The sequence below is a fragment of the Ahaetulla prasina genome, chromosome 14 (genome assembly GCF_028640845.1).
Source record: "Ahaetulla prasina isolate Xishuangbanna chromosome 14, ASM2864084v1, whole genome shotgun sequence".
NCBI lineage: Eukaryota > Metazoa > Chordata > Lepidosauria > Squamata > Colubridae > Ahaetulla > Ahaetulla prasina.
Window position 1 is genome coordinate 645,577 of NC_080552.1, and position 14,895 is coordinate 660,471.

Here is a 14,895-nt window from a genome sequence, read left to right on the forward strand (position 1 = left end):
TTTTTATGTTTTTTTCTTTCTGTGTTGTACTTTTGTACTGTGTTTTAATGTTGGAACTTCAATAAATACTATTTTTAAAAAAAGAAAAAAATCACTTTCTTGAAGATATTCAAAAGCCAAAGATACCTTTTCTACATAGCCACAGGCATATTGTGGCATAGAAAACTGGCATAAGTCTTCAATAGTAGAGTTGAAATCTCCCCTGAAAAAAAGAAAAGAAAGTGATGAAATTCAAGAGGTACCTGGAGCACTGTTGGAAGAAAACTCAGAATAAGTCTGATTGGACTGGGTAAAACTCCATGTTAGGATTTACAGTATATTATGGCAATGAGAATGGTGAAATGTCAATATTCTTCTACCCTTATTGTGTCTACCTTATGTACTTCCCAGTGGCTCTGTTGTGGGTGACCTGGTCCCTATTAGTTAGAGACAGGCCACAGGACCAGCTATATGGCCTCTCAGAGATACCGTATATTGTGGTCATCTGGTAGCTAAAGTCACTCAGATCTGCTCCAGCCTGGACTCTGACTGGGCAGGTCCAACTGAGGTGCTCAGAGCTTAACTTTGTGGCATGATCTGTGATGATTTTGAACCAGTGACTCCTGAGGAAATGGACAGGATTCTTTTGGCTGTTATCTTGGCCCCTCCTTAATCATGAGAAGTGACCTATAGTTGGATCCAACCTTTCTTTTTGGGGAAATATTAAGAAAGTGGCCAGACGTCTGCTTACAGAAAACCCTACAGGAAACACATTAACTAGATCCATTTCAATTGGTTTTCAGGCCAGTATTTAGTACAGAAATAGCCTTAGGTGACCTGTGGCAGACCTAGGGTAGAGGTGGTGCATCCATTCTTATGCAACATCTTAACAGCTTTTGGTACCATCAACCCAATCCTGGACAATTCTGAGAGTTGAGGATGGGGTTCTTTCTTTCAGGGCAGGATATATATACAGGCAGTCCTTGATTTATGACTGTACTGGAGACTGCCCATTAAGTTTGTAGGTGGTGATGGCTGCTAATCGAAATGGACTCATTTAATGACCTCCATTCCTGCTCTTCCTGGGCTGGAAGTAGGCCATTAAATGCTGTAGCTGGTTGAGGAGCAGTCGAGCCCTTCAAGTCTCTGGGTGGGTGGGAATCAGGCTGAGACCTACAAACTGTAACTGCCCTCCATGCATCCCTAGCTTCTTCAGCCCATCTTTCCTTCAGTGGCTGGATGGGAAGCAGGCCTTGACCAACAGACTGTAATTACCCTCTATATACCAGTTCTTTCTGTTGAGCAGCTTTTGCATGGCTGAGTAACTGGGTTGGGAGCAGGCTGTGGCCTGGGGGAATCCCAAAGGGCAATGTGTTGCACACTGGGTACCTTGAGGGTGGCGACTTGGGGGACCCAGGGCAGGCAGGCCTGGGCCTGAGCTACGACTCCCAGGGTCTTTCCTACCCCTGAGGTACCTGGTGTTTCATTTAACAGCATTCACATGCATTTAATGAGCTTTCTGCTTTCCACAGAGGAGCCTGGTCGATGTGGCACGAGGCTCAGCTTTCTCTTTCAGAAGCTGCCAGCCTAGTGGCAATATCCTGCTCCCCACACTATCCTCTGGTGGGCCCCATCCTTGAAGGAGGCCCCACCAAGTCCAGCAACCAATGGAGCCTCCTTGAAGAGCTGGAGCCTGAATACAACATCTCCCCCAGGACAGGCAAACACTTGGAGGGCAAACCCTGGCCACCTGCTGCCTCAGCACCCAGCCAGAAGGGCTGCTGCCTGCCAAGCCCAGGAACCTTCCCCTGTCCAGCTTGGAAAAGTCACTTCCCTGAAGGAGACTTCAGGGACCTCAAGCCAGTTGCTCAGAGATCAAAATACATTCCGATCTAAGCTTAGTTCATAAGATTATTTATCAAAATGTCCTACCTATAAATGAGTACTTTAATTTCAACTGTAATAACACAAGGGCTATCAATAGATTCAAACTCAATGTAGATTCAAACTCTAATCTTGATTGTAGGAAGTCTTCTGCAATAGAGTAGTAAATGTCTGGAACTCTATCTGATCCTGTTGTTAGTCTCTCTAATCCCCAAACCTTTTCCGTTAATCTGTCTACCATGGACCTTTCATGTTTCTTAAAGGTCCCTAAGGGGGCGTGCATAAGCGCACCAGCGTGCCTACCATCCCTGTCCTACTGTCTATTTATATGTACTCATTTTATATGTTTATTTATTATTTATTTATTATTATTAATAAGTTTCTTAATTGTTTTTATTCTGTATTTATATTTATATGTTTTAAATGGAAACTGAGTCCTTCGGGAGATAGCGATTAATAAATAAAAATAAATAAATAAATAAATTATTATTTGCATTTATATCCCGCCCTTCTCCGGAGACTCAGGCACAGTCTTCATTCTATTTTTTTTTTTTTTTTTAGCTTCGAATTTATATACCGCCCTATCTCCCAAAGGACTCAGGGCGGTTTACAGGCATATAAAACATCAATATCAATATACAAATTAAAATAATCCTTAAAAAACTTATTCTAGCGCCCGAATTATTAAAAATAGAAATATAAATATCGAATATAAATATTAAAATCAATTTAAAACCCCTCTAAATTTAAAAATCTAAGCCAGTCCTGCACAGATGAATAAATGTGTCTTGAGCTCGCGACGGAAGGTTCGAAGGTCAGGAAGTTGACGGAGTCCTGGGGGGAGTTCGTTCCAGAGGGTGGGAGCCCCCACAGAGAAGGCCCTTCCCCTGGGCGTCGCCAACCGACACTGCCTAGCTGGCGGCACCCTGAGGGGTCCCTCTCTGTGAGGGCGCACGGGGCGGGGGGGGGTATCTGGGCGCAGTAGGCGGTCCCGTAGATAACCCGGCCCTATGCCATGGGCGCTTTAAAGGTGGTCACCAAAACCTTGAAGCGCACCGGAAGGCCACAGGTAGCCAGTGCAGCCTGCGCAGGATGGGTGTTATCACGGGAGCCACGAGGCTCCTCTATCACCCGCAGCCGCATTCTGAACTAACTGCAGCCTCCGGATGCCTTCAAGGAAGCCCCATGTGAGGCGTTGCAGTAATCCAGGCGAGGCGTCACAAGGCGTGGTGACCGTGCAAAGGGCCTCCCGGTCCAGAAAGGGGCGCAACTGGCGCACCAGGCAAACCTGGTAGAACGCTCTCCTGGAGACGGCCGTCAAATGATCTTCTAGAGACAGCCGTTCATCCAGGAGGACGCCTAAGTTGCGCACCCTCTCCATCGGGGCCAATGACTCGCCACCGATGGTCAGCCGCGGATTTAGCTGACTGTACCGGGATGCCGGCATCCACAGCCACTCTGTCTTGGGGGGATTGAGCTTGAGCCTGTTTCTCCCCATCCAGACCCGTACGGCCTCCAGGCAAATATTTGTATATTTATATACAAAGTCAACTTATTGCCCCCAACAATCTGGGTCCTCATTTTACCTACCTTATAAAGGATGGAAGGCTGAGTCAACCTTGGCCTGGTGGGACTAGAACCTGCAATAATTGCAGGCAGCTGCTGTTAATAACAGGCTGCATTAGCAGCCTGAGCCACAGAGGCCCTATGAATATGTTTTGCTTATTTATATCCTTTTATTTATGCCAATTTTTTTTCATGTGTCCGTGTCTAAGGTAAAGGTAAAGGTTCCCCTTGCACATACGTGCTAGTCGTTGCCGACTAGGGGGCGGTGCTCATCTCTGTTTCAAAGCCAAAGAGCCAGCGCTGTCTGAAGACGTCTCCGTGGTCATGTGGCCGGCATGACTCAACGCCAGAGGCGCACGGAACACTGTTACCTTCCCACCAAAGGTGGTCCCTATTTTTTCTACTTGCATTTTTATGTGCTTTCGAAACTGCTAGGTTGGCAGAAGCTGGGACAAGTAACAGGAGCTCACCCCGTTACATGGCAGCACTAGGGATTCGAACCGCTGAGCTGCCGACCTTTCGATCGACAAGCTCAACATCCTACGCCCTGAGCCACTGCGTCCCTGTCTATGTCTATACTATTACTTGTTTCCTTGTACTTGTTGACATATAAATAAATAAATAAAATGGAATCTGAAGCCCAGACCTTGGGAAATGGAGCTGAGAACCTGAAAGCAGTTTTAAGGAGGCTCCACAAACTTCACAAACAAATACACACACACACACACCCGACTCATGAGAGGCTGGGTGGGAAGAAGGCCTCATGGCTTCCATTTTGACTTTTTTCACTTCCCTCCCCAGATATCTCTGCTCCAGTCCTATATGTACTGACCCATTGAACCAAGTGATACTTCTTTTGAAGCAATAAATCATTGGATGATAATAAATCAAGATCTTGTTAGTTTATTTTTGTGTGAAATAATTGATTAGCATACTAGAGAGGAAGGTTCCTTATTTCCTCAGCCACTATATTTTAAGTCGTTCCCTTCAGTTCTGACATACCTGCGAACAAAAGAGCAGTAGGCTGGAGCTGGGGAAGAAAAAGAATAAACTTAATAATAAAAATCAAAGTTGCAGCTCTTAAATGAAATGAAATTATTTTACTCTAGTTGTTGATTGGCTTTAAATGACATAAAACAACATAGAAACAATGATGAAAATAAAATAGTCTTTCTTATTTAAAAGTCCAAATATCTTCACATTTAATCAGTTTTGTTCTAGATTACAGTCTGAGTTTTCTCCTTCGGGAAGTGTTACCTGTGCTTGAAATCCTGGGTTCTGCGTTTCTTGGTGACAACCAATGCGACCAAGGAACAAAGATTAGGATTTCTCCCCACACACATTGATTAAAGCCTCATTTATGTAGCAACTATCTGTTAACAACTGTTCACAAATATAATGGTAAATAAATGATAAAGGTCAGGACTGTACAGGTTGAAGAGGCCTTCATCCTGGAGTAGATAGACAATGGCTAAAAGGAGGAGGAGGAGGAGGAGGAGGAGGAGGAGGAGGAGGAGGAGGAGGAGGAGGAAATGATAATTAAAAATTATTTTTCTCACCAATCGGTGCACTTACACTCCAGATTTCTGTGCTTGATGACAATGAGACTAATGCTAGCATTGCTGCATTAGGGAACATTATCTAAATGATACGGCAACAACCAGCAATCCTCACAATGTCTCTCTCTCTCTCTCTCTCTCTCTGTCTATCAGAAAATTCACTTAGTGACCATTTCACTTTATGAAATGGATTATAATCACTAAATGAGGAGAAAGTTTATATTATTACTGTAACTAGTTCTGAGCTACAACCACTTTATCTGCTGTTAATTATGGGTCCAACTAGCCTCCATCCCACTCATTCCTTTGAACATCACTGGGGTCAAAAATGTAAAAGCGAAACAGATTTTACTTACAGGTTGGGTGTGCTGGACACTGAGTAATAAAAGAAAAGACGAGTATCATTAGGAAAACCATATTGCCTAGTCCTTGTACATAGAATAACATCAATTCTGAAAAGCTACTGCAATATTAGATAGTGGGGGACTTCAAGATAACGAACAAAACCTGTGTGGGAAATAGAGCCTATTGTTTTTACTAAAACTACAGAAGACATGCTAGCCTGTGAAGAAAACACATTGTATATATTTCTAATCTCATAAACTAGGCTGAAGCCTGAGAATTGTATTTAGGAAGGCCTCTGCTATACTAGAAACCAGTCTTAACCAGAATTGGCTGATATGATAGTTACTCTAGAGACAACCCCTAGGAACTAAGCCCATAAAGGTAATTTGGAAATGAGGGCAGGGGGCAATAGAATTAGATTAATGGGAGATGTAATTGGGGGCGGAGATAATAGCTTCTTTTCCAAAAACACCACACTACTAACCAGAGCATATAAAACATTTGCTAGATCAATTCTAGAATACAGCTCACCTGTTTGGAACCCTCACCACATCTCTGACATCAATACAATCGAACGTGTCCAGAAATATTTTACAAGAAGAGTTCTCCATTCCTCTGAAAACAGCAAAATACCTTATCCCACCAGACTTGAAATCCTAGGCTTAGAAAACTTGGAACTCCGTCGCCTTTGACAAGACCTAAGTTTAACTCACAGAATCATCTATTGTAATGTCCTTCCTGTCAAAGACTACTTCAGCTTTAATTGCAATAATACTAGAGCAACTAATAGATTTAAACTTAATGTCAACCACTTTAATCTAGATTGCAGAAAATATGACTTCTGTAACAGAATCATCAGTGCTTGGAATACTTTACCTGACTCTGTGGTCTCTTCTCATAATCCTAAAAGCTTCAACCAAAAACTTTCTACTATTGACCTCACCCCATTCCTAAGAGGACCATAAGGGGCGTGCATAAGCGCACAAACGTGCCTACCGTTCCTGTCCTATTGTTTTTCTTTTCTTCTTCCTATATATATATATATATGTTTATACCTCCTATATTTACTCATATATGTGTTTATATACTATATAATCTTTTTGTATGATACCTACATATAGGCTCTTGCGCATGCGCAAGTATGGCGGCTTACTGGGAGAGCTAGAATCTGCGCGGGATGGTTTCCCGAAAGTGGTGGACCTGGGATGACTCGCCCGGCTGCTCCTGTCCCTCGGTGGGCTATGTCATCTCTCTGGCCGCCGCAGGAGAGGTTCTTTGATCCTCTCGGATGTGCGGCGGTCGAGAACGGCCGAGGGAGGAGCGGCGGACCGGGCGACGGCGGCCATCTTTGGGGCGTGAGGGAGGCCTGCTGCTGGGGCGCGAGGGAGGCCTGCTGTTCCCTTCGGGCTCCGGCTGTTCCCTGCAGGCTCCGGCAGACTCCGGCCTCGATTTCCGGCCCGACTCCAGCTGCGGCGCTGTCGCTAGCCCTTCCCAGCCCTTCCTAGCCCGTTTCCAGCCCATCCGCCCTACCGGCGTTTTGTTGCGCCGGGCGAGGCCCTGGCGGGCGAGCCTGGGCGAGGCCCTGGCGGGCCGCGAGGCGTCTTCTTCTTCAGCGGCGCCCTCGGATCCACGGTTCCATCGGAGGTGGGCGTGGTGAGGCCGCAGTGGGAGACGAGGCCTGAGGCGAGGCCTGAGATGTGGCTACGGTTCGTTCCCCCTTTTGGCACTTTACATCATGTTTCCATCTGGTCCCCTATTGTTGGTCTGCCTTTCTTCCCCCCCATCGGACTTTTTTGCGAACATCGGACTTCTGACCATCGAAGGGGCGAAGGATTGTTCCCTAGCCTATGGCTGTCCGCCCTTGACTTTTCGATCATTGAAGGGGTGAAGGTTTTCCCGGCCTTCATTCGCCCTCTCCCCCTGGTATCATCTATCCGAGCTGGCCCCTGCTGACCCCTACCACGTTGGGACCTGTGGCTTTCTGGAGTCAGTAGTGGCCGTGGGCAGGTTTGGGCCTCAGTAGTCCGCAGCCCATTCTCGGAGGAGTTGGGGGGGGTGATATGATGGGCCTGGTGGAGAAACCGACAACGGACACCGATGGTGGGGGATTGTGATGCCATCTATTTTCATCTTATGGGATTTTGGACTGGACCACAGACTGTGACTTTATCCATAGGTTTAATCATGAAGGCCTTTGTGCTACCTATTTGGCTGTATCATCCTTATTATCCAGTTCCGGCTTTTATTTGTCCTACTTGACATCTGGACATCCCTTGGAGGCGTTACCATCTCCCAATGTCCTACCACCTGGGATTTTGCCATCTTATCATCCTTCACCGATTCGTACTTTTCTATGCGTTACGCTGCACAAGAACTCTTGCGCCTGCGAGGTGCCCCGCCGCAGGAATGGCCCGCCGTTACCGAGGCCGGCCTCTATGAGTTTTGGGACCCACAGAGGTGGCATGCGAAGAGGAAGAGCCTTTGGGGTTTTAGATAGGGCATTCTTAAGGGTGGGAGGGAAAGGCGGGTGTTGGGGAAACCCGTCGGGTGGGGATCCAGTTCCTCGCATGCTCGTGGCGGTAAGTTAATAGGTCCGAGGTCACGGGGGTGTTTGTGTTCCATCGGTTGAGGGTGGTGCTATTTCCACGGTAAGGGGGAGGGGCAGATATGGCGGAAGTGGGGGCTCATATCGTGTTATGGGGACGCGTGCTCAATGTTTGCAGGCGATCACGCGTCCCGAGCCCTCAAACTTCTCCCGTTCCCCGGATGGTCAGGACCCTCAGAGCCCTGGTCTTCAGCTGATGTTGTGCAACGCACGGTCCGTGGTCAATAAGCCCCCCCTGATTTACGATCTTATCCAGGGGGGTGCCGCGGACCTTATGGGCATTACAGAGACCTGGTTGGGCACAGAAGGGGGCGTGCCCCTTGTTCAAATGTGCCCGCCGGGTTTCCGGGCATTCCATCAGCCGAGGGGCCAGGGTAGGGGTGGTGGGGTGGCGGTTGTGATTAGAGAGAGTCTGGAGCCGAGGGAGACCACTGTACCTCAGATTGCCGGGTGTGAATCCCTCTTTGTGAGATGGGGTCATAGATGTCAGATGGGCTTGCTGGTCGCGTACCTGGCTCCTTGCTGCGTGACAGCTGCCCTGCCCGAGCTCCTGGAGGTGCTTGCTGGGGTGGCAGTTGAGACCCCCAGACTTTTAGTCATGGGGGACTTTAACTTGCCATCTTCCGGCTCGTCATCGACGGCAGCTCGGGAGTTCATGGCTTCCATGACGGCCTTGGACCTGACCCAAGTAGTTGATGGCCCTACTCACATTGGGGGTGGCACTCTGGACCTGATTTTTCTCTCTGGTCAGTGGTTGAGAGATCTGGACTTAAAGGAAATAGTCACTGAACCTTTGTCATGGTCAGATCACTCTCTTCTTCGCCTGGACTTTCTGACCGCCATTCACCACCGCAGGGAGACGGAGCCGATACGTTGGTTCCGTCCCAGGCGCCTGATGGACCGGATGGGTTCCGGACAGAGCTTGGGCCATTTCCTGAGGGTCTGGCTCACGGCTCGGTTGAGGAACTTGTTGCGGCCTGGGAGCGGGCGCGGCGGGGCCTTAGACCGTGTCGTGCCTTTGCGGCCTCTGACCCGGCGCGGGTCCCAACCGGCTCCTTGGTTCTCCGAGGAGCTGAGAGGATGAAGCGCGGAGAAGACGCCTAGAGAGTTCCTGGAGGTCTAGCCGTTCGAAGCTGATCGGACACTAGTGAAGTCCTATACTAGGACTTACCTAGTGGCATTGAGAAGCGAAGCGTAGCTACGCCTCCTCCCTCATTGCATCGGCAGATAACCGCCCAGCCGCCCTGTTCGGGTGACTCGCTCCTCCTACATCAGGGGAGCGGGATGACCCGTTGCAGGGACATGCTGAGGAGTTTAACGGTTATCTATACGATAAAATCGTTCAGCTTCGGGATGGTCTGGACCAAGATTGCGATGACGCGGGTGAGATGCTCGAGGGTGGTCTTGGCGATATTGTTTGGGATGAGTTTGACCCTGTGGCTCCCGAGGACATGGACAGGTTGTTGGGTAGGCTGAATGCCACCACGTGTTTACTGGACCCGTGCCCCTCCTGGCTGGTGCTGGCCACTCAGGAGGTGACACGAGGCTGGCTCCAGGCGATTACGATCACTTCTTTGGTGGAGGGCGTCTTCCCGGCCGCCTTGAAAGAGGCGGTGGTGAGGCCCCTCCTCAAGAAGCCTTCCCTGGACCCGGCTGTTTTAGGTAATTATCGTCCGGTCTCCAACCTTCGCTTCGCGGCGAAGGTTGTAGAGAGTATGGTGGCATATCAGTTTCCCTTACACCTGGATGAAACTGTCTATCTAGACCCGTTCCAGTCCGGTTTCCGGCCCGGTTACAGCACGGAGACGGCTTTGGTCGCGTTGGTGGATGATCTCTGGAGGGCCAGGGATAGGGGTTGTTCCTCTGCCCTGGTCCTATTAGACCTCTCAGCGGCTTTCGATACCATCGACCATGGTATCCTGCTGCGCCGGTTGGAGGGATTGGGAGTGGGAGGCACCGTTTATCGGTGGTTCTCCTCCTATCTCTCCGACCGGTCGCAGTCGGTGTTGACAGGGGGGCAGAGGTCGGCCCCGAGGCGCCTCACTTGTGGGGTGCCGCGGGGTCGATCCTCTCGCCTACTGTTTAACATCTACATGAAGCCGCTGGGTGAGATCATCAGTGGTTTCGTGTGAAGTACCAGCTGTATGCGGATGACACCCAGCTGTACTTTCTACACCGGACCACCCCAACGGCTATCAAGTGCTGTCCCGGTGTCTGGAGGCCGTGCGGGTCTGGATGGGGAGAAACAGGCTCAAGCTCAATCCCGCCAAGACAGAGTGGCTGTGGATGCGGCATCCCGGTACAGTCAGCTAAATCCGGCTGACCATCGGTGGCGAGTCAGTGGCCCCGATGGAGAGGGTTCGCAACTTAGGCGTCCTCCTGGATGAGCGGCTGTCTCTAGAAGATCATTTGACGGCCGTCTCCAGGAGAGCGTTCTACCAGGTTCGCCTGATGCGCCAGTTGCGCCTTTCTGGACCGGGATGCCCTATGCACGGTCACCCACGCACTCGTGACGTCTCGCCTGGATTACTGCAATGCTCTCTACATGGGGCTCCCCTTGAAGGGCATCCGGAGGCTGCAGTTAGTCCAGAATGCGGCTGCGCGGGTGATAGATGGAGCCCCTCGTGGCTCCCGTATAACACCCATCCTGCGCAGACTGCACTGGCTGCCTGTGGCCTTCCGGGTGCGCTTCAAGGTTTTGGTGACCACCTTTAAAGCGCTCCATGGCATAGGGCCGGGTTATCTACGGGACCGCCTGCTGCTACCGAATACCTCTCACCGACCCGTGCGCTCTCACAGAGAGGGACTCCTCAGGGTGCCGTCAGCGAGGCAATGTCGTCTGGCGACACCCAGGGGAAGGGCCTTCTCTGTGGGGGCTCCCACCCTCTGGAATGAACTGCCCCCAGGACTTCGTCAGCTTCGGACCTTGGACCTTCCGCCTGAGCTTAAAACATATCTATTTAACTGCGCAGGACTGAGTTAGATTTTAGTTTGTGGGTTTTATCTTGGGTTTTAATTTTTATATTTTTAATTAAGGCTTTTGAATAAGTTTTTTAATTGTTTTTAGAATTGTATTTATTGTATTTTTTGTTTTTAAATGCCTGTAAACCGCCCTGAGTCCTTTGGGAGATAGGGCGGTATATAAATATAAACAATAAATAAAATAAATAAATAAATAAATATTGTTGTGACAAAATAAATAAATAAATAAATAAAATAAATGATTTATTTAGGCAAAAAAAAATGTATTCATTTTAGACACTTTGGATAGGTTGTAACAGCGTGAGTACTAAGCCAATGAGGAAAAGGTGGGAGGTAAATTTGTAACAATAGGGAATATAAGGAAAACATATTGATGATATAAGTGTATATATCTGTATATACCTGTACCTGTGTGTGCATGGTGGTACTCTTTGCAAAGTAGTAAATAAAATTACCATTGTTTTTTTCTTGGGAATTTTGGCTGGTGTTTATTTACTTCAAAACTAGACAACAAATCCCACACCTGACATCAGTTCTTTTCAAAGACACACCAAATATTTTAAAATGTTTTAACTTGTTGCCCTCAAGTATTGTGCTTGAAATATGAGTTAAAGTATCTTAAAAAAACATGATTCTTAAATATGGTACTATGCAGTGTTTATTCTTCCATTTAACATTTTTACAATCTACTGCTATGATCATTATATTTTTATTCTGAATAAATTATGCTGATTTGAGATCAATCATCAAATTATAAAGCATATATGGAAGCTACTTAAGCTTTTTTTTTTAACTTACTCCATTCAAAGGAACAGGATAAGGTCGACGAGTAATAGGATCAGACATACTGCCTTCTGCCCAATCTCCTTAAAATGCAAGTTTAGAATACAGAAAAGAGTTAGACTTCCATTTTTTAAAAACAGCTAAGCCACCCAATTTAATGTCTCTCATAATATTCAAGCAATCTTAAGTTCCATAAATTAATGAGCTGGGTAAAAAGTTATTTTTCTTTGCCCAGAATTATATTGATTTTACTGGCTTTTATGAGAAACAGAAAAATGAAATGCTCTCAAGATCCAATCTGGGTCGGTAACCAAGATCAAAGGTTTAGTCTTCTGAACTTTCAAACTGATGCTGGAGTCCATCCTCAGGGAACTTCTCTGTCACCACCCATTCTGATGAGATAGGAGTTCCCTGAGGATGGGCTCCAGCATCAATTTGAAAGTTCAGAAGACTAAACCTCCGGTCCCAGTGACTGACTCAGATTGGATCCTGCAACATTATCCTGGGAAATGTAGATTTGCTTTCCTTCATGAAAATGCTCTCAACTTAATTGAGTGTTTGGATGGAACTGCTGTAATTAATGTGTTTGCAATTATACCAAAGTATTTGGAGTTCCAGTATGCTTAATGAATTCCCTATTTTGTTTTTCTGCAATCATGCAGTGTTGAGAGATGGACAATCAGAAAGTAGACTTTTGAATTCTGACTTTGGCTGCTAAGATACTACAAGAATCAGTTCTGGGCCAAATAAGGCTTATTGCTTTCTTGAAGCTATAATTAGAAAACAAAATTTCATTTATTTTAGATATGTAATGTTAAAATGATGATGATAGTCTAGAATAAACTACCAGTATGCTTGGCAAGGTTGAAGGAAGCAGAAAGCAGAAGATGATAGCTAGAGGGAAGCTATTATTGAGATATCGCTATAAAACCTACAAGTTGGTTTTAGGAACAAGTCAAGATTGAGGCCTGTAGTTTTTATTTATGTATTACATTTTCATGCCACCCACTGATACAGCAACTCTAGTAGCTAACTAAGTAAGTGTCCATAGTTAGCTAACTAACAATCCAATCCTATATATGCTGGTTAGAATCCCCTGCAGGGCCAGCTGACCTCAAGACCCAATATCGACCTCAAACCCCAGTGCCCTGGCAAGCCCCAGGAACCCCATAGGGCCTCAAGACCAAGCACTACTGACTGGCCCCAAGCCCCACGTCACCTCCAAGCACACATCGATGAAGCGCTGCATCACCATGTTCCCTAGCATCTGCCCATAGCACCTGCTGCTCCACCCATAGCTGTCATCTGCCTGCATGCTTGCTTTGGATTCCTGCCTCAAAGAAGGCAAAGAAGATGACAAAGGTCAGTATGGGTTGCAATGGGAAATGTGACAGCAGGTGGGATATCACAAATGTGCACCCGCGTGAATTTTGATAGTGTGACTGTGGGGTACTTCAGTAGCCAGAACTTTGAGGATCAGTTGTGCAACCAATTTTTTAGTATTTTCATAACTTTGAACTGTCACTAAACAAAAAAAAATGTACACTGAGTACTAATTGTAATAGCATGTGTGGTATGCAGTAAAGATTATGCAGCTGCTCATTAGTGTCATTGTAGGCTATATCAGGAAAAAATACCATGTGAATTAGTAGAACTCCAATTATTGTTAAAGGGTATAACAGAATTTTGAAAACCTGACAGAAATTCAGAAACTCTCTTTCTTCATTTTCAGCAATCACTATAACGCTTTGTGTCACAGGCAGTTATTAAATAAATAAACATGATTATTGCATTTTTAAACCCTTGGTTTAAATCACCTACCCCAAGGTAGTATCGTTGCAAAGGCTACAAAAATGAGGAGACCCTCATTTTCCTTCATAGCTACAATGCTTCTGAGACAGACCGTCTTGAAACTCCTGGAAAACATAATTTGGGAAAAAGATAGTCATCTTCAAGAATCCTGAATGGTGTCCTCCAGAAGGATCAGAGCTATTTTTTAACTTCCCAGAGGGTAGGATATGAATTCGTTTCATAAAATCATTGATTCATAGGGCTGGAAGGGAGGTCTTCTAGTCCAACCCCTTGCCTGGCAGGTGTACTTATTCCATCCTGGTCAAATGATTGTCCAATCTATTCTTGAAAACCTTCAGTGATGGAATACCCACAACTCCATGAGGCAAGTTGTTCTATTGATAAATTGTTTTCACTATTAGGAAATTTCTCTTTAATTCTAGGTTAGATCTCTCTTTAATGAGCTTCCACCCATTGCTTCTTGTCCTGCTCTTGGGTACTTTGGAGAATGTTGACTTTGTTGCTCTCAAGCATTAGAACATACCCCTAATCCCTTCATCCTATATACCCCTTATCCCTTCATCCTATATCTCCAGACCCATTGTATTGTGGTTGCTGTTTTCTGCACATTTTCTAAGGGTCTCAGCATTTTTTTAATATGGTGGTGGCCAGAACTGGATGCGGTATTCCAAGCGTGGCCTTACTATTACAGAATAATGCCACACTATCACTTTGTGTAATCTCGATGCTATCCCTCTCTTGGTGCAACCTAAAATTGCACTGGCTTTTTGGTGCATAAGCGTACCAACGTGCCTACTGTCCCTGTCCTAAAGTCACTTTTTATGCGTATCCATTTCATGTATTCATAATCATGTTTATACTTTTATCTGTTATCTTATATATGCTTGACAAATAAATAAATAAATAAATAAAGTAAAATAAACAGCACACTGCTGGCTCATATTTAAGTGGTGGTCCACTAAGTAACCTGGATCCCTCTCACAGTTGTTATTATTGAGCCAGTTATCATCTATTCTGTGCCTATGTATTTGGTTTTTCCTGTCTAAGTTCAGGATGTTACTTTTCTCACCATTCAAATGCATCCAGTCAATATCTCTCAGCCCAGCCCAACTTACTGAATTGTTGTTGTAGGGAAAATAGGAGGAAGAAAGAGCATTATGTATATTCACCACCTTGAGTAATAAAGAGGGGATGAAAATCAATCAAGCAAATAAACAGCAAAATCATATTCCCATAAATTAATCATAATAATAAAAGGACAAAATTCAAAATATTATTAAATGAATAAATTGATATGAGAAGAAATGTATGCATGGTTGACATACAAGTGTCTAGAAATAAATTAATGAACTAATTAGTTAAAATGTTAGCATTTAAGTC

General features: G+C 45.9%; 1 protein-coding gene across 1 annotated transcript in view; it reads right to left on the reverse strand.

Annotated features, from left to right (window-relative positions):
- The window catches only part of LOC131185294 (uncharacterized), a 210,222-nt gene that overhangs the window by 194,724 nt on the left and 603 nt on the right, over positions 1 to 14,895 (reverse strand). The window contains exons 2-6 of the mRNA XM_058157710.1: positions 13,525 to 13,619; positions 11,719 to 11,786; positions 5,345 to 5,363; positions 4,432 to 4,459; positions 127 to 202 (exon numbers count right to left, since the gene is read on the reverse strand). Coding sequence (XP_058013693.1) covers positions 127 to 202; positions 4,432 to 4,459; positions 5,345 to 5,363; positions 11,719 to 11,786; positions 13,525 to 13,582 — 249 coding nt within the window. The 5' untranslated portion in view covers positions 13,583 to 13,619. The remainder of the gene's footprint in view (positions 1 to 126; positions 203 to 4,431; positions 4,460 to 5,344; positions 5,364 to 11,718; positions 11,787 to 13,524; positions 13,620 to 14,895) is intronic.